Below are 25,980 nucleotides of genomic sequence, written 5' to 3' on the forward strand. Positions count from 1 at the left end.
TTGCGATTTATATGGGGAGACAAGAACCCCCTTTTGGCGTATATTTTATTAAATACAATTCAATTCGTAGCACAAATCGAATGGGGGAGGGAGAGAGAGAGAGAGAGACACCATTGGGATTCTGTTCTGCGATGATGCGTTGGCTATTTTGGCAGACATTAGGCCTGGCAATTGCTAAAGGGATGTGGGGAGATGCGGTAGCGGTAGGGGGGTTGTGTGGGGTGCTTCAATCTATGGGGTGGCTTTGGCATAGGGGTAACAAGTTGTTATTGTTATGGGCATATATATCAATACCCTCTACCCGCTACCCTCTATTTATCTGTCTGTCTGTCTTGTATTTTTTTATGCGATTTACCATATAACAAACACATTAGTTGCATAGACAACGTTTCCCCCTGATGCTTTGCCAACCCCCCCTCTTCAGCTGTGCAAATATTTTTTTTCTTCTTTTTTTTGGCCAAGATGCTCGAGGGCTAATGCCTAACGCGCATTCGTTTTCCTCTCTGTGGCGCGGTTGAGTGGTCATATTTGATCGCCGCCCCTTGATTTTTGTTTATTGCGCCCCTAACCATCCCCCTGCCATGATGAAAAAGTGATTTTCCTTTTGCTCGTTTTTTGCTTTGCCGTCTGTGATTCTCGTCTTTGATTTGTTTATGCGATTTCATAAAATATTTATCCCCGGGCGTAGTTGTTAAATCGCCTGCAATGGGCTTTTTCCCTTTTGACAGTCCCTGCTCTGAGCAGGGGGTGGGTGTGGGCTGTTTGATCTTCCGTACTGGGTCTCGTGTGTGTGTGTGTGTGTATTTATTTGACTTTACGCTCGATTGACGAAAATAATTTGATATGAAAGAAATGAAAGTGTAATTTTTGCGCTGTTTTGGCTGTTTGCTGATTGAAAATCTCTCGACAAAAAAAAAAAAAAATAAACGCATTTGCCAAAGCGGAAGACGAAGAAAAAACATCGAAACCCGGAAATCATTTGAAAATGTTATTAAAATTATAAAACTACAAATACAAAAATTCAATCTCTCTCTCTCCCTCGCTCAGGATTTTTCCTTTTTTTTATATACTTTTCAAGCAGTAAAAGTGCAAAAAAAGAAAACAAGAGAAAACCAGTGGAAAATCCAGGGTCCAGTGGCAGTCGCAGGACAAGTCCCGTGTCCCTTTTCCTCGGTCGGTTGGTATTCATTTTGGCTTAATAAAAAACATTCAATGAGGCAAGCTTTCCATTTGGCCAAATAAAGAAAATTGGGCGAGAAAAGCGACGGCCATTCAAATGGCTCTCAATGGCCAGCCACTCCCCAACTCTCAATGCCTTCCCTCTCGCAGCCCTACATCTATCCACCCGCAGTAACAGGAATGTGGAACCCCCATTTGATTTTGAATGAACTTAGTGAAAATTGCAGGGACCTGGCACTGGCAACAGCAGAAGGGCCCGAAAGAGGAACCAGAACCAAATTAAATACACGCAATGCGAATGAGCCAAAAAAGCCAGCCAAATCACACACACACAGCAATAACAAGCCAGGAAAACAAGCCAACAAGCGGGAAAGAGGGCCAAAAAAAAGGACGTGGAAAAAAACTCTGAAATTGAAGCTCATTAAAAAAGAAGGGAGAAAAGATTGTTGGAAGAAGGTTCCACAATTGGGAAGACTGCTTCCCCTTGACCAGAAAAAAAAATAACTTTTTCTGTAAGGATGAGAATGCGAAGAGGGGGAAAGAGATCCTAGAGACAGAAAGTAGAGAGATTGAACACTCTTTCAACGGGAGGAAGATTCCGTAGTCTAATGGGAAACTAATTCCCTGAACTAAAATAATTGTATTGCTAAATTTTATGCCTTAATACGAGAAGTCTTTCAAATTGTCCTGCAAATTCTATAATTATTCAGTTCTTGTCAGAAACAATTCTCAGAAATTTTTGTTCAAACAAAAACTACCAAGAAAATTAGCAAATAATTTTATTGAAATTCTCAGCTGCATCATCATTATATTTTGTACGACATTTCTTAGCCTACTTTGATGTTCCACTGATTCTTCCTTTAGCAACATTCAACCAGTTCATTCAACTTATTCTAAAATATTTCTCCTTCATTCAATTTCCTTAAAATATATTCAGACTTAAAAGTTAACCATTCCCTGACCTGAACGAAAGAGTATCCAAAGCCAATGGACTCGAAACCCCTCCAAGCCAGCCAATTCACGCCTCTCAACCGGACGGATGCCTCAACCTTCATCATCACTCTCTCACTCACTCACTCCGTCTCTCTCTGGGGCAGCAGCAACAGCAACTAGCTGTGCCACTACCATGGAGCAAGTATATACAAAGCGAAACTTTCGACTTCATTTGCATACATAGCGCTCTCGAGAAATGTAATAAAAAATGATAAAATTCTCTAGAGAACACACCCACCCACACGTAGGAGGCGGCAGCAAGAAGGGACTCCACTCCACTACCCACTACCCACTCTCCACTCTCGACTATCGAGTCTCCTCTTGAAACTTGCTAACTGTGCGTGCTGTCCCCTGATGCCTCTGATGGCGCCGTTGCTGGGTCACACATAGAGCAGCCAAAGGCAGAGCAGGGAAGAGCAGGCCGCAAACGAACCCAGTTCCCAGTTGGCCAGTAGCCACCGTGTTGGCCAGTTGGCTCCTACTCCCTCCCTCCCCTTCTCTTCTGTACTGTCCACCAAAAATGAGCTGATTTCAAACAAAGCTGCCGCTCGCGTTGCGCTGGGCTGCGGCATTCATTGTGACCCCGCACCCCGAACGCAACCCCTTTCCTTTTCCCCTGCTGCAGGAGCGAGGGGGCGTGCTGTGGTTCTGGGGAATTGAAGTCCGGAGTGAAACAAAAGCCAGGAACTAGGCCAGCAGTTGTGGGGGCGCCTGCTGCCTGATTTTGGGGGCGTTTGTGTTGATATTTGAGGAAAAACCTCATGGATGGTAGCTGCGATTTCTTTGCGCTTTTCAATATACGAAAAAAGGGAGACCAGAAAAAAAATACAGCAGTGCCCAGTTTTGGTTAATGTGGCAGGGGAGGCGGGGTCTGCGGCACGGACAACGGCAGCACCTAAAACCAACCAATTAAAGCGTATTTTTACTCTGTTCTGTCGCCCTCTCTCCTTTGTATCTTTTGTGTGTGCAAGTGTATGCGTGTGCGTATCTGTGTGTGTGTTTGTGTTTAGTGTATTAAATTTAAAATAAATGTTTTGCTTTTACCACTGAAGGGAGGCTGCCACTGGACTGCCACGGCACTGCTGGCGGATGGCTAATGAAATGCCATTTAAAAGGTCGAAAGAGGCGGCTAGAAAATTTGCTGTATGACAACCCGCTTGTCCAGGGGCTCATTATGAGCGGGAGGGGAGCAGCAGCAAGAAACTTTGGTAGCAAATTCCTCACCCTAAAAGAATGACCGAGAAAACCCTCAACCAATCAGGCTTCATCTAGCGCTCCCCTTTAAAGTATCTCTGAGTATGTTAAGCTACTCTGTAAAAGAAAGAAAACGAAAATAAACATTCTAAGAGGGTGGCTGGGGGAGGGACTAATTATGAATATGTTTCAACACATGAAAATGCCTCACAGACGATGACGATGACGACGACGACGACGACGACACATTGGCATTAAAACTGGCCAAACAAAGTTCCAGTTCTAATTTGGGGCTGCCACATAGATACACTCCCCCCGCACACACACACACATACAGATATACGTATGCACTTATGAAAATATTGCTGACCAAAAAGTTATGAGGGGAAAGGGAAGGAAGCACGGAGTGTGGTATGGAGAGAGAGAGAGAGAGCTGAGGTCCGTTTCGTTCATGGAAAATGACAATAATAAAATTTAATGTACACACAGACGCATATGCATATGTGCGGGGGAGGAGGGTTCCTCTATTAGAGTGGAGGGGCAGTCTCCCTCTCTCTCTCCCACTGTATGTAAATGTCCTTTGCAAACCGTAAAAACGTTTCCGGCAGTTCCTGCTACGAGTATAACCCAAAAAAGGCGAAGGAAAAGCTACAACCTCATGCTGCAGGAGGCAGGAGGCAGTGGCAGAGTTGAAAGTCATCTAGTTGACTAACAGCCGCATTTCTACACATACATACATACATGTGTGTGTACATAAGTGGTCGTTCCAGGGGGGCGTGGGGGGTTCTCTGGTAAGTTCATTGCATGCCAGAGTGATGGAGGGCGGGGTAGTGCTGTGGAGCAGTGTGTGCAGCAGACCAAAACACTTCCTACCGCTTTTGGCCCAAGTATCATTAAAAATATAAAAGTATTTTATGTCACACAGATACACAGACAGTGTCACAGATACACACACATACACACATATAGATAGTAGAAGGATTGTGTGTGTGTGTGTTTGTGTCGTCCTACTACTTTTTGTCCTTTATTTTCTCTGTGTAATTTCTATTTTTTAAGCACTATTTTTTTCTTTATTTTTTTTTTCTTTGCTGTTTTGTCTGTGTAGAGGGGGCAACGTCATTGTCATTTGGTCAGCTGCATGCAAACAGCTGCCAGTTTTCAGCGCTCTTAACCTCATACCCTCTTACCCCTATGCCCCACTACCCCTCGCTGGAACCATCTCAGCCTCGCCTGCCCATCCCCTTTCTGTTGCACAGTGTGCCACTTCATTATCATGTTAATTTTGTTGTAATTTGCCTGCTAAATGTTGCCAAGTCGTTGGCCATTTTACCCCACCCAACATTTTTCCGGGCTTTGCTTCCAAGAGTCTCAGGCAAGTGTCTCTGTCTCGCACTCTCTTCCTCTTTTCCTCTCTGTCACTCTGTCTGTGTCTGTGTCTGTCTCTGCCTGTATGCATATTTAACTTTATTTATGGTTTTTGCATGCTTTCATATGGAAAATTAGAATTTTTGACTTTGTCTTGCCATTTCCTTGGTCCCTCATCCTCGTCCTCGTTGTCGTTGTCATTGTCTGGGTTTCAGCCCCCTGCACTAATTTGCCAACTATTTTTGTGGGTTGTAAAGGGGGCGTGGGGAAAAGAAAAGTTTTCCTTTTGTCATTTTTGGGCGGCAACTTTTTGGCTTTGCTACAAAAATATGCCACGGATTATTATTGTCATAGTACCCAAAGGAGAAATGGGAGAAAGGGGAACTGGCTCATATGCCAACTCAATTGGCTGACTGAATGTGAAGTAGCTTCACTCTTTTATGTGTCTCCGTCTCCTCATGCCTTTGTGCGTGTGTGTGTGTGTGCATTGATAATGATGTTGCAAGAACCCAAGTCCCTTTCCGTCCCGTCCCATATACATATACATATGTAAGCATCTATGCTAACCCTGTGTTAGTCAATATTTTTCGTAACGTTTATGCTAATTATGCGACATGCTGACATGGTAAACTGTGTCACACACATAGTTGGAGTGTGTTTCGGGGCCTAATTATACCCCAGAGACAGAGAGAGATGGATAATCGGCAGAGAAGGTCAGTAAACCCTCCGACTGGGTTGGGGCTGGCAGCTCATTATCAACCGCTCCTCCCTTAAATAAGGGAAAATGGCAAAACGAGGAAGAAGTTTTGCTTGGGAAAACTCATTGAATCGTAATTTGATTTATTCATTAGAGCATTGTCGGTGATTATTTGCGATCCTACTACCCGGCACTTCGGGCACTCCGGGAACTCTGGCACTTGTTTATCCGCTCAATTTGAGGGGCAAACTCCGCCACTAAACCAAACAGCAAATTGAAAGGGAACGCATGGCCGGCCAGACTACTGCAAAATAATTGACAACAGAGTGTGGGCAGCGAGGCAGCGAGGCAGAAGGCAGTAGCCAGGAGTCCTGAATGACAGACGCAGGCCAATAGACGGGACAAGAGTCGTGTCTGGGCTTGGGTTGGGATTCTGTCTAAATTGGAAATGTCATTGAGGCGTTTAACAGCAGCAGCACCGGTCCCAATGACATCTCCAACTCCAAAACTGCAGCTTCGATTGTCGATTGGCAGGGGAAAAATCATTTAAAACGACTGGCAGGCAGGCAGTCAGGCAGGCAGGGCTCATCGAAGCTGAAGATGGAGAACGGAGTTAGAGCTGGGGAAAATCGCCCATCAAATGACAGCCAATTGTTGCAGTCTTGGCCACTTAACAGCTGCTTCTGCTGCTGGGCCTCGTCTAGGGTGCGCTCTCTCACCTGCCACGCGGCACAGACAAGAGGCAGGGGTGTGGGACGGGACGGGACGGTGACTGACGACAAAAGCAATTTCATGGCAAGCACAAAATGCAGACAGTCAACAGACAGCAGCCAGCAGACAACCGCCAGCAGAAGCTTCGGACAGCAGAGAGCTGGCAATGTGTGTGCCTGCAATATAAATCGAAGCTAACCCCCAAACTCTCTTTCTGCTTCCTTTTTTTTCATCTTGCCTCTGAACAGACAACAAATTCATTTGCGACTGTCGTCTACAATGGATCTTTGAATTGAAAAATCGCACACGTCACCTGCAGCTGCGTGACTCGCTGGATGAGCTGCACTGCTCGCTGCCAGACCCGAAGCTGTCGCATTTCGTGGACCCAGTGCCATCGACAATTCTGGATTTGTTGAACGTTGGCGGCTTCACGGCCATCGGCAGCAATAGCGCCAGCATGGGCGGCATCGGCAACAGCGTGGTGGGCAGCAGCTACAGCAGCCTGGACGACCTGAGCATCGGCGGTGGATCCTCCCGCAAGCATACGACGAGCAAATCCCGTCAGGCATTACGCGGACAGCGACAGTTTGCGGCCGAGAATGTGGTGGAGGGTAAGATGCGACGCAAGAGGCAGCAGGAGCAGCAGCAGCAGGAGAAGGAGCTGGCAAAGGGGCAACTGGCTGCCGTGGCGCCCACCCACAAGCGGTACGACTACTACGACGATGTCAATGGAGGACTGGGACTGGCGCTGGGCCATGACCTCGACGATAATCTGAATCTGCATAAGCAGGGGGGCTCCTTCTACAGCCCGGGCACGGCCACCGGAACGAATCACAACGATGTGGAGGTGCTGATGGGGCCCCATCAGTCGTCAGCCACTGGGGCGGACTCCATCGATGCCCTGGCCAACAAGAACACGATCTATGTGCGACTATTCCTGCTGAAGCCCGAGATGCTGCCCTGCCACGACGAGCTGAGCGATCCCACCGAGCTGCCCCTGTCCCGCGATCTCATGGATGTGCGCAGCAATGTACAGGATTCGCCGTTGAGCGGTGCCCCGCGACAGGATCTGCTCTCGGGACTGATTCTCCTTTGCCTGCTGGCGGTGGCGATCAGTCGGGGTTGATTCGGCTGCGATGAACTGCAATTCTGCTCGTTTGAGAACGCTTCGTCTGTATTCTGCATTCAGTTTGGTTATTTATTGTACATACTCGAGAGCCTTCATCCCACGGCAGCAGCAGCAGCGGCAGCGGCAGCGGCTGACTGCGAACAGAGTGGAAACGGAAACCCTTTGGAAACGAGCTTCATGCAACACGAGCGATATAAGCCTAGAGAGCAAACAAATGTCTTTGTAAATATGTAAAAAAAAAAAACAGAAACAGAAACCGAAACCGAAACGAAAATTCGATTAAAAACCTTCTACTATAATCCTAGCTAATGTTAGCTGTAATGTTACGACTACTCGACTTTCGATCCTAAAACCTAGAACTTCAGAAAACAACAGCAACAGCAACAGCAGAGAATCCCAAAGAAACCAAACAAAAACTTCTACAATACCGAAACTAATTGATTGATTGAACCTCCGAGCAAACTGGCGTTTCATTTAAAGAGAAAAACACTCAAAAACTATAGTAAAAACTAAAGAAAAACCACAGGAGACAAAACAGAAAACCAAAAGATGCATAGATACACTCTACTACATAGATTATAGTTTAACAGAGATATAGCCATACATAATTTCGTTCTACAGTAAAACAAAAAACCAAAAAAAACCAAAAAACAAAAAACAATACAGTCAAAACAAGTACAGTGAAACTTGGAAAGCGCTAAACGTCTTAGGGTAGGAGACAGAGACACAGAGTGGCCGTGGCCACTGCAAACCGAATGAAAAATATGAGGCATGCCTGTAAGATAAACGCAGAAACCGCTGAAAGTTGCATCGATAAAACTGATGGCACAGATTAGCTGTTAGTCGATAGTTGATAACGATAACGATAGCCGATAAGTGTAATGAAAGACCCGACCCTGCTGGCAAAGTGCACTGAAGGGTCGGTCCAGTACTCATTAGAGTTTAAGAGTCTGCTTTTTAGTCTGTAAGTGCTTTGCTTTGCTATCCCCTACAAACAACAACTGTCGCCTGAAATTTCCCCACACTCCCCCCACTGCACCACACCACCCAGAGAAAGAGAAGATGAGATTTCCTGTGGCAACTACACTAAAATATTTTCTGCTTCACTTTTACTTTTGCTTGAACCGAAAATATAAATATGAGTGGAAATAAAATTTTAAAAAATACACACACATTGCGAATTTATATAAAACTCATTTGAATAGATTGAACTTAAAAATAAATAATACAAAAATAAAAACAACAACAACAACATAATAGGATAAACAAAACAACACAGAAGTGAAGAGACCCAGAAAACAGAAATCCAGAAACCCAGAAAAATAAAAAAAATAAAAACTGAAAAACACAACAACAAAAAAAAACAGAAATATGCATAACGATTTTTGTAGCTTAAGACTGAATATATAAAGGTAAATTATGCTAATATATACAACAAAAACAAAACAAAAACCATATATAAAATATATATAACTAAAAAAAAAAAAGGATACTGTACTGTATGTCTAATTGTATTTGTAATTGTATAATGAATGCAAACAGCAGGGGGGGAAGGAAAGGGTAATGCCATTTATATGGGGAAAACACACACACAGTGAAAAAGCAAACATAGAAAACCGTAAAACCGAAATAAGAATGACAGGGTCCGTCGTGCATTCGAATTAATATTGAAATGCATATTAATGCATATTTATTTGACAATTTATTATACATTTATACAATTACTTATGCACAAAACTATGATTTAAACATTTAAATTTAAAAAAAATAACAAACTAAAACCCCAAAAAAATACATCCAACTGTTTTGATTAATGTGTTTAATAATTCATAAACTAAACCAAAAAAAAAAAAACAGATGAAATGTTGCCTACAAAACTCATAGAAAAAAAAAGAGAATAGCAGCTGAAAGGCATAGCAGAGACCAGAGAACAGAAACAAGTAGAACGCAAGGAGCATAAAGGAGCAAGCATAGTTTTAGTGGACAATCAGCAGATAAGTGAAAAGTGGAAAAGAAAAGAAAATAGCAGCCGAAAAGAAAAGCCCAACACACAGACAGTGGAAGAGCAAGGAAAGCAGACAGCGAGAGACATGAGACACTTGTGGCAGAAACGAATTCAAGAAAAATAGATGAGATGACACACTCACACAGAACTATTTTAAGCAAATGGATATAAGGATAAATGTATTTAGTGTTTTGATTAGCTCATAAGAAAAACTAAACACACACAGAACACCCCACAAAAAAATGGTAAATTATAAATGTGCAGAAAAGTAAATAAAATAAAATAAAATAAGAAGACGAAAAAAACCAAGTGAAAGAAAAGTGAAGTGAAAATCTACAAGTAAACTTCTAGTCTAAGCTCACTCATTTCCCTTTTGAAGCTGTCGTATACTCATTTGATCATGATTGATCCGATTGAATGAATTGTGAATGCAGAAGTTTCAGTTGCCTCCCCACAGCGAATGCCTACAGGAGTCGAGCGAATGATTCAAATGATTTAGCCTCACTCTATTCTAATGCATTAAATGCTTGTAATAAAAAAAAAACAAAAACGGAAAAATTTATTTAATATTTAGTGCGTAAGATTTCGTGAAATTTTAAACCAAAGAATTTTGTTGTGTTCCTCTAAGATACATACAGATGTATTGCCTAAGAGATTGCTAGAGATTGTTTCTGTTTGTGTTTTCTTTATGTGTTTGGTTTGAATCTCTTGTACGATTTGTCTTTGTATGACTAAGCGGCGCATGGAAGTCAGCAGCGAGTATAGTAATTTTTAAATATTAAACAACTAAATGTAGCTTACTTAATTATTTTAACTTAAATGTACACAGAACAGAGCGATGCGATGCAGCAGCAGAAGCAAATAATGTATAACCGAAAAATATAAATGTACTTGATGTAAGAAGTTTGCTAAATTGAAAACCCAAACAGAAATGTCACCCTCAAACAACAAAAACAACAAAAAACCACCCAAAATGCGGGATCCCCAAAATGCTATTGCGGTCAGACGCAGCAAGCGTCAAGCGGCTGGCGGAGGAGGAAGAGGAGAAGGAAGTGATGCAGAAACCAGAACACATTCCAACTGCAATATTTTGCTTAACATTTACTTTTACTGGCAATTGCCTGACTATCCCCCCACTGCCATGTACCGTACTGCATGCGTCTGCTTCACCGTTTTGGGGGTCACTCGACAGAAAAACCCAGAAAACAATTTTGAAAAGGAAAAACCATCTAAATATATTTAATGTAAAAAAATAAAAAAATAAAAAAAAAAGAATTGTGTTGTTTTCTCTTGTCTCTCTGTTGTCTCTTTCGTACAGGGGGAATGCAGTGGGCAGGGCCGACTTCTTGCTTGGGTTTGTTTGGCTGCCTTTTGCGTAAAACTCCAAATATTAAAATGCTTCCTGGACCGGAGCCGCCGGTTTATCACTTCCGCAATTTAAGCGCGCACAAAACATTTCGGCACATGGCTGGATGGCTCGGGCGCTGTAAAATATGCAAAGCCGTTGCCGTCAACACAATTCGCCGGGAAAATCCAAAACGCCGCAGGACTCGAACGCGTCTTTTGTGTGCGCTCGAGTATTTCGCTAAATTTCATTATTGACTGCCGCCCAGGACCAAGCCCAGTGGCAGCCAAGAGGCAGCCATGCCATCCATCCATACACTGTTGAGCATACGGTTCTTTCTTTCCATTTACGGTTGGCAAAAGAAATTGCCAGGCCATTAATGCCCCGCGCGCCACATCACTCATACGGCATACGCCACAGCAGCAGCAACAGCCTGAGCCAGAGCCAGAGCAACAGCCACAGCCAGAGCAGCCGTATGGTCCTAATAATAAACTTGTATGCACATCGTTGGAGGAGGATAAGCCGCGCGTCTGTGGGCGTGTCGTTGCACGCAAAAGTGGAACGAGTGGGGAGCATGGAAAATGGAGAAAATGGGTGCCTGCTGCTGCCGCTGCCGCTGCTGCTGCTGCTGTGGCTGCAAAGTGATAAATTGGATTCAAACAGTGGAGCAGATTTATTGATTTCATTGGACCGTGAGGCGAGGCGTGTTGGTTGGCTGCTGAGCATCCGAGCGGCACGTCAAATTGAATAGACGCCATGAGCGACAAAAATCAAAAACAGATATGCAAATAACGCACACACACACACACACATCACCATCTCTCATCTGCCATTCATGTACATGAGCAAAATGGCCCTGGAAAATGGCGCTGTTAGAAGCAGGAGGGGAGGGACCAACGCACGCTTTTTACTCCTGCCAATGTTCGGCGTGTCAAATTTTTGCAACTGATTATGCCAAAGGCGCCGTAAAGAGAAAGAGAGCAGAGAGGGAGAGAGCGAGTTCACAATGCATGCATGAGAGCGAGTGGTTGGGCGGTGTTGAGTGGGTGGACGGTTGAGTGGGGCTTACGTCACACGGGTTGCCAGACACGTTGCTAGACGATGTTATCAAACAAAACGACAACAGCAACAACAACAACAACAACAACGACCACGCTAAGTGCGGCCTGCCAAGTGCCCGCGGCCCAATCTGAAGTGGGTACAAGGTGGGGCTCCGGTCCTGGCAGTGGAAGTAGCAGGAGCGGGAGCCACTGGCAATGGCTGGAGTGAAGCCAGAGGCATAGCTATTATTACGCGATATGCCAAGCAACGACAACCACGCCACGCCATGCCGCCATGCCACCATGACGTTGACTGCGACAATGACAGAGGCAACAGCAGCAGCAGCAGGAGCGGTGGCAGCGGAACCACCCAACACCGCCAGCAAAAAAAAAAAAAATCAATCAAGCGCCAGACTTTGACATTGCAGTATGGAAAAAAATTGACGTACACCGATCGGAAATGCGAAAATGCAAGGCAAACCGAGTGAAGAGCTGGAGTCTCCATCGTTTTGGGGCGGAACGCCAACGCTATAAGGGAATTAGGGTTGGCTGCCAATGGCTGCTCTTCCTTTGCCAGTCGATTGACAGGATCAGGCTCAGCCGCGTTGAGTCGCAACCAGCAGCTGCCCTTGGGAAGTGCATGAAGCCACAACACAGCAGACAGAAGGAAAACCACAGGTTCTGGACTTTTATCAATGCTTTTTTCTAGAATTTGTCTTCGCAAAGGTAAAGCTAATCGTCTGAGATAAGATTTGCCACAGTTGGGAATATGCAAAAATGTTAAAGCTGTTCGAGTGTTGGATTAAATCATGGAAAATATGAAAAGTTGCCTTGAATCCTTTGGGTATTCGTTTAGCGTAATTTGTAAACCAATTGTGGGGCACGCTTAAGGTGTATTTTGTGTTCATTGTTGTTATTGTTGCGCATATGCTGGCGGGCAAAGTGCATTTCACGGCAGCCAAGTCTCAGTCTGTGGCACAGGTGGGCTAATGAAATACATTAGGCTGGCGTATCAATAACGCAAATGAAGCACTTTCCATGGCTGCCTTAGCAAGGAGCAGGAATGGGATAGGGAGCGGGCAGCGGGCAGCGGGCAGCGGGGTACTCTAATAAAGTTAACATGGCAAACAGCTCCGCTTCGGCAATGATGTGAACCTTATGCGCAAGCTAAATGTCGTTTGATGCAGGCGACCCTGGCAGCAGCAGCAGCAACAGCAGCAGCGACAGAGACGACGACGACAACGAAGGCACGCTTCATCGGATGCGTCCAGCTAAAAGCTTTTGGCAAAAAATGCAACAAAAAAATAACAGCGCTCACGAATAGTGGAATAGATGTACAGGTAGTGGGGGCCAGGGGCCATGGGCCATGGGTAGGGGCTATTGGTAAAAGGTTTCCAGCCAAGTGAACCGTGCACTTGGAATAGAAAAAGCGCTGGATGGCGAGGGTTCGACCAAAGAATACCCCGCTAATCATATATAAATTTAAATTCTTTCTCTGGCTATTTCATGGCCTGTGCTTTCTGTGACACAAACCTCTTGAGCAGCACAGGACAACCTTTCTGGCCATCGTGTAATGGGTGTGCAGCACCGAACCCGAACCGATGCAAGACACAGTCTATTTGCACCAAAATGTCAGCTTGAAATTTAGTTTTGCAGCAGCGAGACATTTATTATTCAATTATGCCAAAAAGGAGGAGGGGTCGGGCCATTCTATGCGTACCTCCCCCATTTACGATGTTATGATGCGCTCGCAAGGCTATCAGGTTCGATTGCCGTCGAGAGAGCAAAAATGTCCCTAATTGAAAGGCAATTGAGTTTCTATTGAAAGCAGAGAGCAGTCACATTGCACATAGATCCCCCCCGCCACTGCTTTAAACCTCCTTTAAATCCCTTTTGATGATAATATTTCAGTGCAAAATATTTCTCATATTTATCAGGCGACGGCAACACAAAAACCTGCCACAGGAAAAATACATCTCTAACATCTCAAATTTTAGAAAATGTTTTTGCCTTGTCACCGAAAAACTTTAGAAATGAAAGCATTTTCCTCACCTTCTGATCGGGATTATATTTGCAGACCGAGGCCATAAACCGATTTCTGAATGCGTTTTTATGCTGAAAATAGAGTACAGTTTTTGCCTGAATGGAAACCGCAAGACAGTTTGGCAACAGTCGAGTTCGGGTTTCTCCAATAAACAGAGCAGACACACAACGGAGAGGGAGACAGAAATGCTAGGCCAGAAGAATGGACAAGCTGACCACAATGCCAGTTCGGAATGTGGCCAGACAGGAGCCGCAGCAGTCTTGGCCCCCAATCCATCTGCCAACACAATTTTAACAAAGTGCTTAGGTGGCGTGTAAAAAACAATTCCATTCTTTGGGCAGCTTTTTTGGGTTTGATTCCCATTTTAGCATCGAACCGGGCATTATTAATAACCTCAACCGAACCGAGGCCAAAACCCAATCGAAGGCTGGCTGTCGTCTTAATTAGCCAGCAGCCAATGACAGGACAGCTGTCCTGCGACCACCACATCAGAGACAAGCAGCAGCAGCCAGATCCGAACAGAAAATACAGAGAACAGAACATGAAATGTGTCTAATGAAGTTCTCTGGTGATTTATGGACCAGCATTTCCGGAGGCTCAGCAGGAACAGCAACAGCAGCAGCCTCGTCTCGGCATCGTCTCCAGAGTTGAAATGACTGCCACACGATTAATAGATGTCACTCCATGCGGGGAAGAGAACGCGCCAATTTCCGAAAACTAACAGAACAGGCCGAGCCCAAGGAACACCCAATATGGGAGGTAGGGTGGAGCTGCCGAGGAGGCCAACGCCTTTGCAAGTTTAATGGCCTCGCTTGATGGCCAGTACATGGGCCAAGTTTATTACTTTAAAATCGCTAAATGTGCCATCACATCATAGCGACATGGCCGAGGACAGACGCGGGCGGATAGCAGGGAGGGAGGGTCAAGTGTGTGTAGGAGGTTGCCAGCTCATAAAAGTGCTTTAAAAGGTCATAAATATAAATTGAAATTGCGTTGACAAGCAGCCAGAGAACGAAAAAAAGGAGCCAATAAAACAGACACAAAAAAAGAACTTAATCATTATTCGATAGATATGGCAGAGAGAGAGAGAGAGAGAGAGAGAGGGCTTGTTCCCAGCTGATTTACGGACACTGTGCTACGATTTACTTTGCCACAACTAATTTAAGCACATCACGGGAGACGCTAAGCAGGAGGCTAAGTCAAAAGGATGTCCCAGTCTGCCAGTTATTCATCTGGAATTGTCTTGAACCAGGAGAGATCTGACTGCCTGCCTGCTCCTAAACACATTAAAAATACAGGAAAGGATCTATGGCTACGACTTACTCTCTTACTCTCTCTCTCACACACTGGGAATCCTAGTTTGAGTCGTAAAGTGAGGCAGTGACATTTCTGGCCTTTAAGCCGCCTTTCACGCAATTTCTTTTATTATGTCGTGGCCGGGGCATTGCAGTTTGATTTTATTTTTAGCAAATAAGCAAAGGCAAATAACGGCAGCAGGGCAGGCAGGGCAGGCCCTGCCATGGAAAGGCTTAGTGCGAATCCCCAACGCCTGGCCTGGTCTGGTCTGGCCTGGCCTGTTTCTTGGCTCCCCGCCCACGCATTCAGCCAGTCAACCAATGACCCTTGTTGTTGCCTGGTCTCCGGTTCGGCCCGGCCGTTGCCTGGTTACGCAACTGCCAATGCCACATCAAGGCGCCCAGCCAGCCCCGCCACCCCACGCCCCTGCCAAAGCCCAGGCATTGGCAATCATTTCTACGGTCATTTGGCGTTCGCCGTGCGCGCTACTCAGCCCTAAAATTGGAAAAATGTGCTAGCCAGGAGCCCGGGTTCTGGTTCTGGTACTGGTACCGGTCCTGGTCCTGGTCCCGAGCTGGAGCTAACGCTGAAGCTGAAGCCATTGGCTGGCGTTCCTACTGCTGCTCGTCGGATTTTATGACTGGCGCTAAAAATGTGCAGCGCCCGGGCGGCTCGAGTGCAATAAAAGTAAAACACATTGCCAAAGCAACTTACTGCAATATTTGCGCAATATGGCCGGCTCTTCTCTCTGGGAGTTGGAGAGGGGCGTGGGGGAGAGAGAGAGCTAGGGAGCTTCGTGGGTGCTAGCCCGTATTGGCCATGTCTGGCTGGACGTAGCTCGGACTGGAACTTAAGACTGGGAAATGGGAAATGGGAAAGGGAATGAAACGCAGCTACACTCTGGCTGGCTTTGCTTGGCTTGGCTGCTGCGTTCATTATTTATTTTATTTTATTAGAAATTATTTAGTGCCGCAGTCGAAGGGTAGAATAGAGGGCCCGCCTTCTGGCTGCATTGCACGGCCGGATTCCATTTATTGTTATCTCAGTCATTCAACATTTGCGCTGCTGCTGCTCCGGCTGCTGCTCCGCCTGCTGCTGCTGCAGTCTCAGGCAGAGCAGAGTGCATTAAAGTTGATTAATTTTATTAGTGCCGTGGAACGACAAAAAGTAGAAGGCCTGGGATTTAAGGATCTCCCAATCCCATTCCGGGCATAAGGAATTGCTTCTTTATCAAGCTTACGGCTGCAGCAGCAGCAGCAGCAGCAGCAGCAAATTGCGTACATTGTGCGGGAGAATCGGAGGGATGGGAGGTGGGGCAGGTTGCTGCATTTGCCTTTGAGGCATACTTAAAATGCCTCGAACAGCGGATGCAACGCGCTTTTCACTTAACCACCACAAAATCGGACACCGCATCATAAAAATGCATCAAGGAGAGCGACCACAGGGTCGGATCGGGTCGGGTTGGGTCGGATTGGGTCGGATTGGGTCGTGTCGAGTCGGGTCGAGTCCGGCCAGGATGCATTGTTGCTGTCTGTCCTTTGGCTCTTGGTGGCTGTGCAGTTGGCAGGCCAATTGTCGATTGTCATCGATACAGATACGCATACGGATGTGCATTGTGTAATGGGAACGGAGAACGTGGAACGGGGCACCCGGTCTCGTACCCGCTGCCCATTTGACGGTGTAGCCAACGAGCCGCCGGAAGCTCCAATTGCCAATTGGGCGCCATTTTACTGTTCCGACAATGAGGGGGGGGCGATGGGATTGCTGTTGTAATGCTCCCAGCAGTGGGAGCCAGCCGAAAGCCCTCATCATTTGTTTTAATTCGGTGGATTTTGGCAGGCGGTGGGCAACGTTTATGCGTTTGTTTGCAGCGCATTTACCACCCCCCCAATCGCAGCCCACTCTGCCCGGGTGCGACCTCTCTATCTATCTATGTATCTATCTATCCATATCCGTGCCTCCTTTTCTCTCTGCATCAAATACTGTGGCCGAACAAGAGGATGCAACAGTCATGGGTGAAACGGCGCCGCTTTTGTGTTCATTTGACGACTGCCGCCACAGTCATTCAGACATTTTTCCCAGCCAAAGGACCAGACTGCTGCTCCTGTCTGCTGTCTGCTGTCTGCTGGCTCCTGTGGGCTGTGCACCCGAAAATGACCATAATTAATTGCATGTACCTGTGCCCAGGAGTACCCCAATGGCCCCTCAATTGGAGTTGCACTCATTTTGGCTCTTTTAGCTTATAGCGTATAGATTGATGTGTGTCCGGGGCAGCAAAAGGAACGAGATGATCAGCCCCAACACTGAAATGATTATTCCCTGCCATAACTCTATAGCCCCCTGCCCACCCACCGTGTGGATTTCCCTTTGTTTTACAACTTAATAACACTTGATGGCGACGCACTTCATTTGGCGCCCATTTTCATTTAGTAAGTGGAACTTTTTCACTCCCCACAGGCAAGTTTCCCCCTCGGTTTCTCACTCTCGGCACATCGCTCACAGCCATGGACGGGACTCGCTCTTATCCGACATGGACATCACTTGAGTATTGTTGGCCATTATACACAGTCGACGGACAGGCTGCAGTGTTGGCAGCGGCAGCGGCAGTGGCAGGCAGCAAATCGGTTTCGCATGAAACGCAATTGTCTATAATTACATTATCCAAACTATCAATTAAACCAAATTGTCTGACGGACCGGATCGGGCCGGAACTCTATCAGACACTCACGCATGTCACACAGATACACAGGCACAGGCACAGGCACAGGCACACGCATACATGTACATGTACGCCTCCCTCCGCTCGTGCAGCATTATGGGGAATGGAAAGCTCTCTTGTCTGTTTTTGTGATTGTTTAACAAGGCGCCTGAGCGGGTGTATGTGGTGGCTGCTCTGCTTCTGTTTGTGTGAGCTTGTTTATCTCTCTCTCTCTCTCTCTCTCTCTCTCTCTCTCTCTGTTTCACTCAGTCTCTCCAATGAATTCCCCAATCGCTGCGCCTCCTCCTCCGCGTACTTGTGTAATCTCCCCGCACAGCCAAAGCATTTAAATAATTTCGCATGGTCCTGTCGACGCTGACGCTGATATCGGAGCGGAGTATTTTTCAAGTAATTGTTATTATAACAAACGCAAAAACAACAACAACAATAAGAATCGGGCAATTACATGGCCCCCCCAGACACAGCAGAACAGCACTCGGGGGGGGGGAGCACACAGGGAGCACAGCGGCACGGCACACAGTTGAAATATGGAATTCACAATTACATTTAGGCACACGAGTGAGTACGCTGCGAATAAGCCAGCAGTAGTTGGAGGTTTATGCGAGCGGCCAAAACGCGTATTTGCAGCTGCAGAAAAAAATTGCATAAATTTCACTACGATTTTGGTGGCACTTCTAGGGGCGCAGCCTGCCACTCTCATGCCCCAAAAAATAGACTTTAGTATATGCAACTCCTGGCCACAATTAATATGCCTTTCAAATCATTGCCGTCGCCCTGCTCTTTGTTCCTGAATTCTATACAGCATTTTTACCCACGCATAGGCCTGGCCAACAGCAGAGCATAGGTCGGGGGGGCTCGGGGGTCGCCATGGAGGTCGCCTGGCGCTTGCTTTTGGGTGGGCTCCGTGCGGGCTGCAGAGTGCGCGTAAAGTTAAAATTTGTTTTGCTTTCACATTTAATTGAAATTTACGCCGCTTTGTCGGCGTCTCGCTGTCGCGACAAGCGGCGACTTTTATCATTTTAAAAGCGGCCCAAAAAAAAAAGCAACACCACCCAACCGCCCACTGGGCTAAGGGAGCGCACTATGTGGACGGTGCCGACGCGACTGGAGCCAAGCCCAGTCCAGTGTGGGCCGCCGACTGCTCCGTCCTCCCCATTCTTTCTTCTTGGCCCGGGCCATCAGCCACTTTGCTGCAAATTAAATGCATTTTGCAGCGCACGCACAGCCACTCGTACACATGGCAGTTATTTATGTGTGTTTGTCATTTAATTTTAAAAAGTTTTCCCTGCACGAGATTTACAGGGCGCGCAGCCAAAGGGAGGGGCATCCCAGCCATAGCCCGCACCTTGCCCTGCCCTCACTCTCATTCCATTTAATTGAGAAGTTGACTTCGTCCTTGCCCAAGCGATGGCGCTGGCAGTGGCGGTGCTGTGTGGATGAGTGGGTGCTGTGCATCCCCCTGCAGTTGAATGAAAGTAAATTCGCCCAGGGATCCAAGCGGCGCAATCAATAAGAAATTTGTTTGCCGAATGCCTCGGAACAGGAGGCCAAGGATTAATGCGAGTCACTGTCACGGCGGACATACCGCAAAAAGTGGCCAGCAATATGTTGTATCCAGTGGCCTGGGGCACAGTCACAGTCCCAGTCACACAGGGAGATGGCCAAGGGGTTTAGTTATGGCAGCAGGCAAATATCTCCCATTTCTAGTCACTGAATCGGCATCAGAGTCAACCACAAAGACGCCCCTAAAGCATTCAGCAAAAGTGTAATGTCAGCTGGATACCCGCACGGATGTTAGCAATGGGTGAAAGGCAGTCAGAGGGGATGTGGGAAGGACCTACAGCACACACACAAAATGCAACAAAGAAAAGTGCACTTTTGTTTGTGGTCAAATACAAAAGAGGGCTGACAAAGCTGACAAAGACTGAGGTAAACCACACACACACACACAGCACTCATACACACTCACACACACACACATTCCACAACCCACTGGACTGGATGAAGGAAGAGGCATGCCCCAATACGTTTTCTGGGACTCGCATTTTACGCATTTTGCACGAAAATTTATGAAATTTCAAAGAAGCAGCGGGGCCAATCACTGACCAATCCCAGTCCCTGCCGCAGACCCAGTGCCTGCTACAAGTTCCAGTTCAAACAAAAGGGACGACTGACTGGATCCGGGGGCAAACAAAAATGCCATTTATTTGTTAATTTACGCACACAACATCAAATATGTGAACACTCCAACAAAGGGCAGGGCATTGCAAGGGCAGAAGCAGTGGCAGTGGCAGTGGCAGAGCCCATAGAGCCCTTCTGGCCAGGCACAGGTGTGTGACCAGGAGAGCCAGGAACAGGAACAGAAACAGGCACATGGAAATGGGGAAATGGTAAATGGGGAAATCCATGGCAACCCTCGCACTCGCTGCTGGGTTTTTAAGCTGCTTGTTTGTCGGTTTGTGTAATCCGCTGCGGATGACTGGCCTGGCCATGGTCTGCCCAGGACTCTGCTCTGTCCTGCCTGTCTGCTCTTGTGTGGGTGAATGCTTAGTTTATTAGGCTGGGGCGGACTAATGATGCCTGGCCAAGGCTTTCTTTCCATGGCTGCTGCTGTGTTCATTTGATTTTATGTCTGTTTCTGCACCATCCTTTTGGGGTTAACGCTTGAATGGATCCCCCGAGCCGCCACCATTGCTTTATATCTTTATAATAATTTGCATTTGCATAGAGGGTTGCCACAGGGACAGGCTGCCAGTCTACACTTGCCTCAGCTCATTCGCAGGGTATGCCACAGTGCCATTTGCCGCGCAGCCAATTCCAAGTTATTGTTTTTCCTCTGCGTTCCAACTTGTTGCCCTGCCGCTTTTGTTTCTGTTGTTGTTTCTGTTGTTGTTTCTGTCTGTTTTTTAATTTACATTGGCATTGTATAAATATTTGGACAGGCCATCGGTGGAGAGCAGCATCAGCAGAGGCAGCAGCTGCTGTGGCAGCGCTTCGCGGCCAGTGATTTATGCAGAGGGTTTGCTGCTGGCTCCATTCTAATGTTGATTTTGCGTCTGTTTTACTCCCCGCCGCCACACTCTTTCGCCTTCTTGGCCCTGCCCCCTGCCCCTGTCCCTTCTCGGCAAATGCTTTTTAAACAATTGCATGCCATAAGTCGCCTCGCTCTCGCCTGGCGTCTCCCCAGAGATTAACGTGACTAGCAGGCCGGTACGGGTACAGACAGGGGGACACACTCACGCATATGGGTAGTGATTGCCAGATAATCCAATTAATATGCACACAAAAACGCAGCTAGACAACAATAACAGGGCTCGTGGCTGCCACGAAAAGCAGCCATGAAGCTATCCCCCCACACCCCCCACCAACCAGCTGACGCCATGTTTAATTTACCAAGCCAAGCCGGAAAAGCGAGGCGCATGAAAAGGCGCTGTGCCACAGCCGCAGCTCCCGTGCTGCTCAAACATTCATGAGCTTGGTGCCCATTACTATGTTGCTATGTTGCAGGGGCAGGGGCAGGGGCAGGCAGGCAGGCAGCTGGCAGGCAGGTAGCACGGGCTATTGGCTGCACAAACAAATGCCACACCGGTACGCCAGACTAGAGCAGACCCAGCCAGACCAAAGCAGGCTTTGGCTAAGCCAACTTGGAGTTGTAGTTAATATCCTTGGGGGCCGCATTCGGTGCCAGAGGCAACAGGAAAAGAGAAACAGTAACTGGAGCAGGACTGGAGCCCACCTGTGCCATGGAGCGGCATTGCATAAAACTAATTTGCGGCCTCGCAATTATGCAGCTTGTGGGTGGTAAGACCCTACCCTGCCCTGCCCTGCCCTACCCTGCCCTACACCGGCTAATGTCTTCATTGGCACACACATATGAAGTTGTTCCCAGGGCAAACAGCTGACCAAAAGTACACACAAATATCCGTAAGCTATAATTATCTGCTGCTAACTCTGAAAAATGCGGCTTATGCCACAGAAACCGGGCCAAATGGAGTATTACTCCCCCTCAACCAGCGGATGAGTGCGTAAATAAGCGCTAGGTAATTTCCTTTTTGGGCTTGAATCAAGAGATTACCGCACTCTGATGGCTGATTTTAGCTTTCATTAGCCTTGACATCGGACGCTCAGTTAACCCCAACAGGGGCGCGCCGTTTCAGCGTTGATTATCGCCAGAAACTCCATGCCACTTCAGTCTCCAGTCAGCAGAAAACTTTGCTTATTATAACTATGCGGAAAGTGTCATGGGCGCGGTGGGAGAGGAGCCATATCATCCTCAAGCCTCATTCAGCTGCTCCTTCAAACGGGTGGAGGGGATAGTGGGGAGAATGCCACTGCCCTTGCCACTGCCACGGCTACCGCTCTACCCCCTGCGGGCAATGCAAATCCGCACACGTATTGCCCCTTCGAAACTTTTTATTAGTGTCTAAAAATGATATCTAAAGGATGAGAGAGAGGGAAAGGAGCAAATAGCATGGAGAGTGCAGAGTGGAACGGAACGAAATGAAATGAAATGAATGCGAAGGAAAACGACTGGGGAAAGGAAAAAAAGAAAGAAGAAATCACAGACATGACTCCGGTTAGTACAACGCTGCGTATGATTAATATGCCGCACACGTATCCGAAGCCCGCAAAAATATTGATTTTTAAATAAGATGACGCCACGAAATTGGGCCAAGCAGACAAGTACCCCGCACTCACCCCCGCTCACCCAACCTGATAGAAACCCACCTAATTTTTCTTTTCTCCTCAGAAAGTTTTTCTTTCTGGCCAAAAATCAACAACGAAATTATATAATTTGCAATGTAATCAGGAAACTTTAAATGTGTGAGCCGCACACGGGGGGGGGGGGAAAGGCAGGCGAAAGAGCAAAGGAGGAGCCAGGAGCTAGAGGAGTCAAAGTAGCTCAAAAGGTAGAATAAAAATAAGGGAAACCAGCGTGATTTGAGCGTATGAGTAATGCCCGCCCGCCTATAAGATTACTCATACGTAAAAGCCACAAACAAAAAAAAAAAAACAAAAAGCGGCAGTCATGCTGGAACAGTGAAGCCGCCGAAAAGAAACGCCGCCGAAAGCCGCCAAGCACTTTGACAAATGAAACATGGCGACGCCTACCCCACTACCCCACTTCACCCACTCCACCAACCCCCACGAAAAAGCAAAGGCGGCACCGGGCACATGATGAGTGCTGTAAAAGGGCTATGTCGCCATTGTATGGGGCTGGGGCGGGGGCGTTGGCTGGGGACGTGGGTTTTAATGCCATTGATGGCTTATTTCAGGTTTACGACTTTATTTTTGCTACCTAGTCAATGTCTGTTTGTCTCTTGCCTCTTCCGTTACCCCTGCCCCCACCACACATACCCCATTCGATCCAATCCACGGGCATTCACTCACGGGCGCTCGGCTTGGCTCGCTTTCGTAACTTTTGACTACGGGCCATGCCCACACCATTCCACACAATGGAATGGAACGGCTCTGCTCTCTCTCCTGCACGTGGGGGAGCACCAAAAGTATGCTTGAGTGGTTTTTAGGCGCAGTTGTTTCTATTTTATTGCAATGCCAGCAGCGGATTCCGTGCCTTTTTATTGCAACTTCATTGGAGTCAGGGCCGGACAAGCCAGGACAGGGTAGGCCAGGCCAGGCAGGCATTGAACTGTGTGAGACTTAACTTAACCCATCAATGATCTTGTAAACCAACCAGAGAGAGAGAGTGCTATGGCTGACTCATGTCATACGGCGAATGGATTAATGGCTGTTGGAATTTTGAGGAACAATCAGGCGGAGGCATCTCCCCTATTTACTAGGATTTTTCGTGGATTAAATAAAGCTAAAGGGAACATAGAATAGCTTTTGGTGTGTGTGTCTTAAATAGATTTAAAACCAATGGATGCTTTGGTTACCCTCATCCATAGGCTTCAACTTAAGTCTCTTGATGATTTCCTCGCCTACATGCCTTACCCCTTGGTATTTTTCGCCCTGATTCAGCTGCCATACAACTCAGACTCTCAAAAGAGTATCCCCAGTTCATTGGGTGTCTTTTTTTCCGGCCTCCTGGCGTGCAACAGCATATTGCATGCTACTGAGCCGCTCAGCCGCTTCAGTCGACAACAAATTTTTATTGTCAGCATATTTTTTTTTTTTGTTTTTGTTTTTTTATGTTTTTATGCATACGAGTAGTATGTGGGGCGTGGACACACCTCAGTTACCCCTCCACCGCACGTCGCGGGTCGCGGGTCTCCTGTGGCATGACGAACATGGGCCTGAGCATTGACATTGTCTGGGGGGGCCCAGGACGACGAGCCGCTGTCTGTCTGCCTATCCGTCCGTCCGTCCGTCTGTCTGTCTGTCTGTCTAGCTGCTGGCGTTAAATAAAATATCTGCTATACATATATAAAATACAGGGACAGAGGACAGTGGACAGGGGGGCAGGGGAACAGGCCAGGGCTGTGGCGGCTGCTGCATCGATTAAGCGTGTCTAACGGGAGCTAACAGGCAGGGGGACCGGGACAGGGCTGAAAATCCTTTCTGCTGCTGCTGCACCCAGCCGGTAGTCAACAGGGCAGAATTTTATTTTACATTTCGTTTATTTTCCATATTTTTTTCCCAGTACACCCCCCATGTTTGTGTGTGCTTGCTGCATGCCACACGTGTTGGTAACATATTTTTGGACATTATTACAATGGTTTTTTTTTTGCTGCTACCAAAAGTTCGAACATCCCAGGACCCATCTCCGACTCTCTCTCTCTGTCTCCCTGTGATCCGCTGCTGCCTTTACGAGTGCCACACTGTCAATATGGATTTTATGGGTCTCTCTCTGTATGTGGGGAGTGTGGGGTCGCCTCTTTTATGAACACTTGAGGGTATGCCTCCCGTATTCAAGTATTCAAGTTCGCAGCGTGTTTTGAATGGGTGTGTGTGTGTGTGTTGCAGGGTTGGGGGCGCCACAACAAACGACAAGCGGCATGGACAAGTGGCAAATGCATTTTATTTGCAACATGTTTCCACACAGACACACACACACACACACACTCACAACCATTGCATTGGTCCATCGGTCCATCTCTGCGTATCTCTCCTTCTCGCTTTCTTTTTTTTTTTTGTGCATAGAAATTGCTGGGGTAAAAGGTGAAGTCAAGTGCAATGCGATGCTCTCAACCGACTCTGAAGTGGGTCACCAAAAAAATTTCACAATCTACAGAATAAATATATGTGCAAAAAAAGAAGTGAGGGAATGCTGGGTGGGTGGATTCTGTCTGTCTGTGTGGGTGCTGGGGGCTTAAACTTTGTAGCAACATTTTTCTAGAATAGATATAATAAAGAAATGTGAATGGGAATAAACTACAACGAGCAGAACTGCTAGTTTGACATTGAATCTGGCTACAATTGGGTAAAAGTCCATCGAATGGTTCCAATACTTAAGTGTTATTTAGATGCTACAATTGTTGTGGCATAATTCTCTATAAAGAGGTCCTAGAAAGAGCTTAAAACCCAGATGGAAACTCTCTTTAGAACCTCATTGGGTGCCGAAATACAATACAGTTCTTTATCTTTGGTATTTGTTTTCTCGCCGTGGAAGCTCCTCACTTTCCATAACTGCTTAAGAGCTACCATCTGCTGCACTGAAAGCAGCTTTTGCTTATATCAAAAATGTATTTATATTTATAGACAGCATTTGAAAGCACTCTCTCCCTCTCTCTCTCAGCGCCTGCACCTCTCCGCAAGCCACCTCTCCGCTAGCCACCTCTCTTCGCCCACTCTCTTTTTATATTCGGTTCTGGAACCCCCATTTCCCCAGCCGCAGCATCAGCAGCAGCAGCAGGTAAGCTTCTGCTTCAGAGAAATGAGCTCGTGTTTTGGCAGAGTGCGAGAGCTGCCAATAAAAAAGATTAAAATGCAGCCATAAAATACACAATTTTATACACATTGCCTTAATGAAAAGTTGATGTGGAGAGTGCCAGAGGTGGGAGGCAAAGGAGGCAAGAGCAGGCAAGAGGATACAATCCCCCCGCAGCCCGCTTCAAAACCGAATTTCATGCTTAAGCTCTGTAAAATTAACATTTAATTGAAGCCTACAATTCACTGCTTCCCAGAGGCAGTGGCAAGAACTGAACTGAATGCTGCCGCCTGCCGCAATCCGCCAGGAGAGACAGTGCGAGGGGAGGCACTGCCACTGCCACAGCGATACGCGGCTGCAGGTCTCAGGACACAAAGGACACACAAGTGCAGTGCCTGTAGATGCGCGGGGGGCATTGAAGGGTAGCCCCTG

The 25,980-nt window shown here is 46.9% G+C and overlaps 1 protein-coding gene across 2 annotated transcripts in view; it reads left to right on the forward strand.

The window, feature by feature from the left end:
* LOC111064836 (connectin) overlaps positions 1-7,645 on the forward strand; it is a 143,127-nt gene extending 135,482 nt beyond the window's left edge. For both annotated transcript variants that reach the window (XM_041594061.1, XM_022352639.2), the window contains one exon: positions 6,388-7,645. In XM_041594061.1, the coding sequence (XP_041449995.1) occupies positions 6,388-7,265 (878 nt within the window). In that variant the 3' untranslated portion in view covers positions 7,266-7,645. The remainder of the gene's footprint in view (positions 1-6,387) is intronic.
* The last annotated feature ends 18,335 nt before the right edge of the window (positions 7,646-25,980 follow it).

The sequence above is a fragment of the Drosophila obscura genome, unplaced genomic scaffold (assembly GCF_018151105.1).
Source record: "Drosophila obscura isolate BZ-5 IFL unplaced genomic scaffold, ASM1815110v1 contig_208, whole genome shotgun sequence".
Lineage (NCBI taxonomy): Eukaryota > Metazoa > Arthropoda > Insecta > Diptera > Drosophilidae > Drosophila > Drosophila obscura.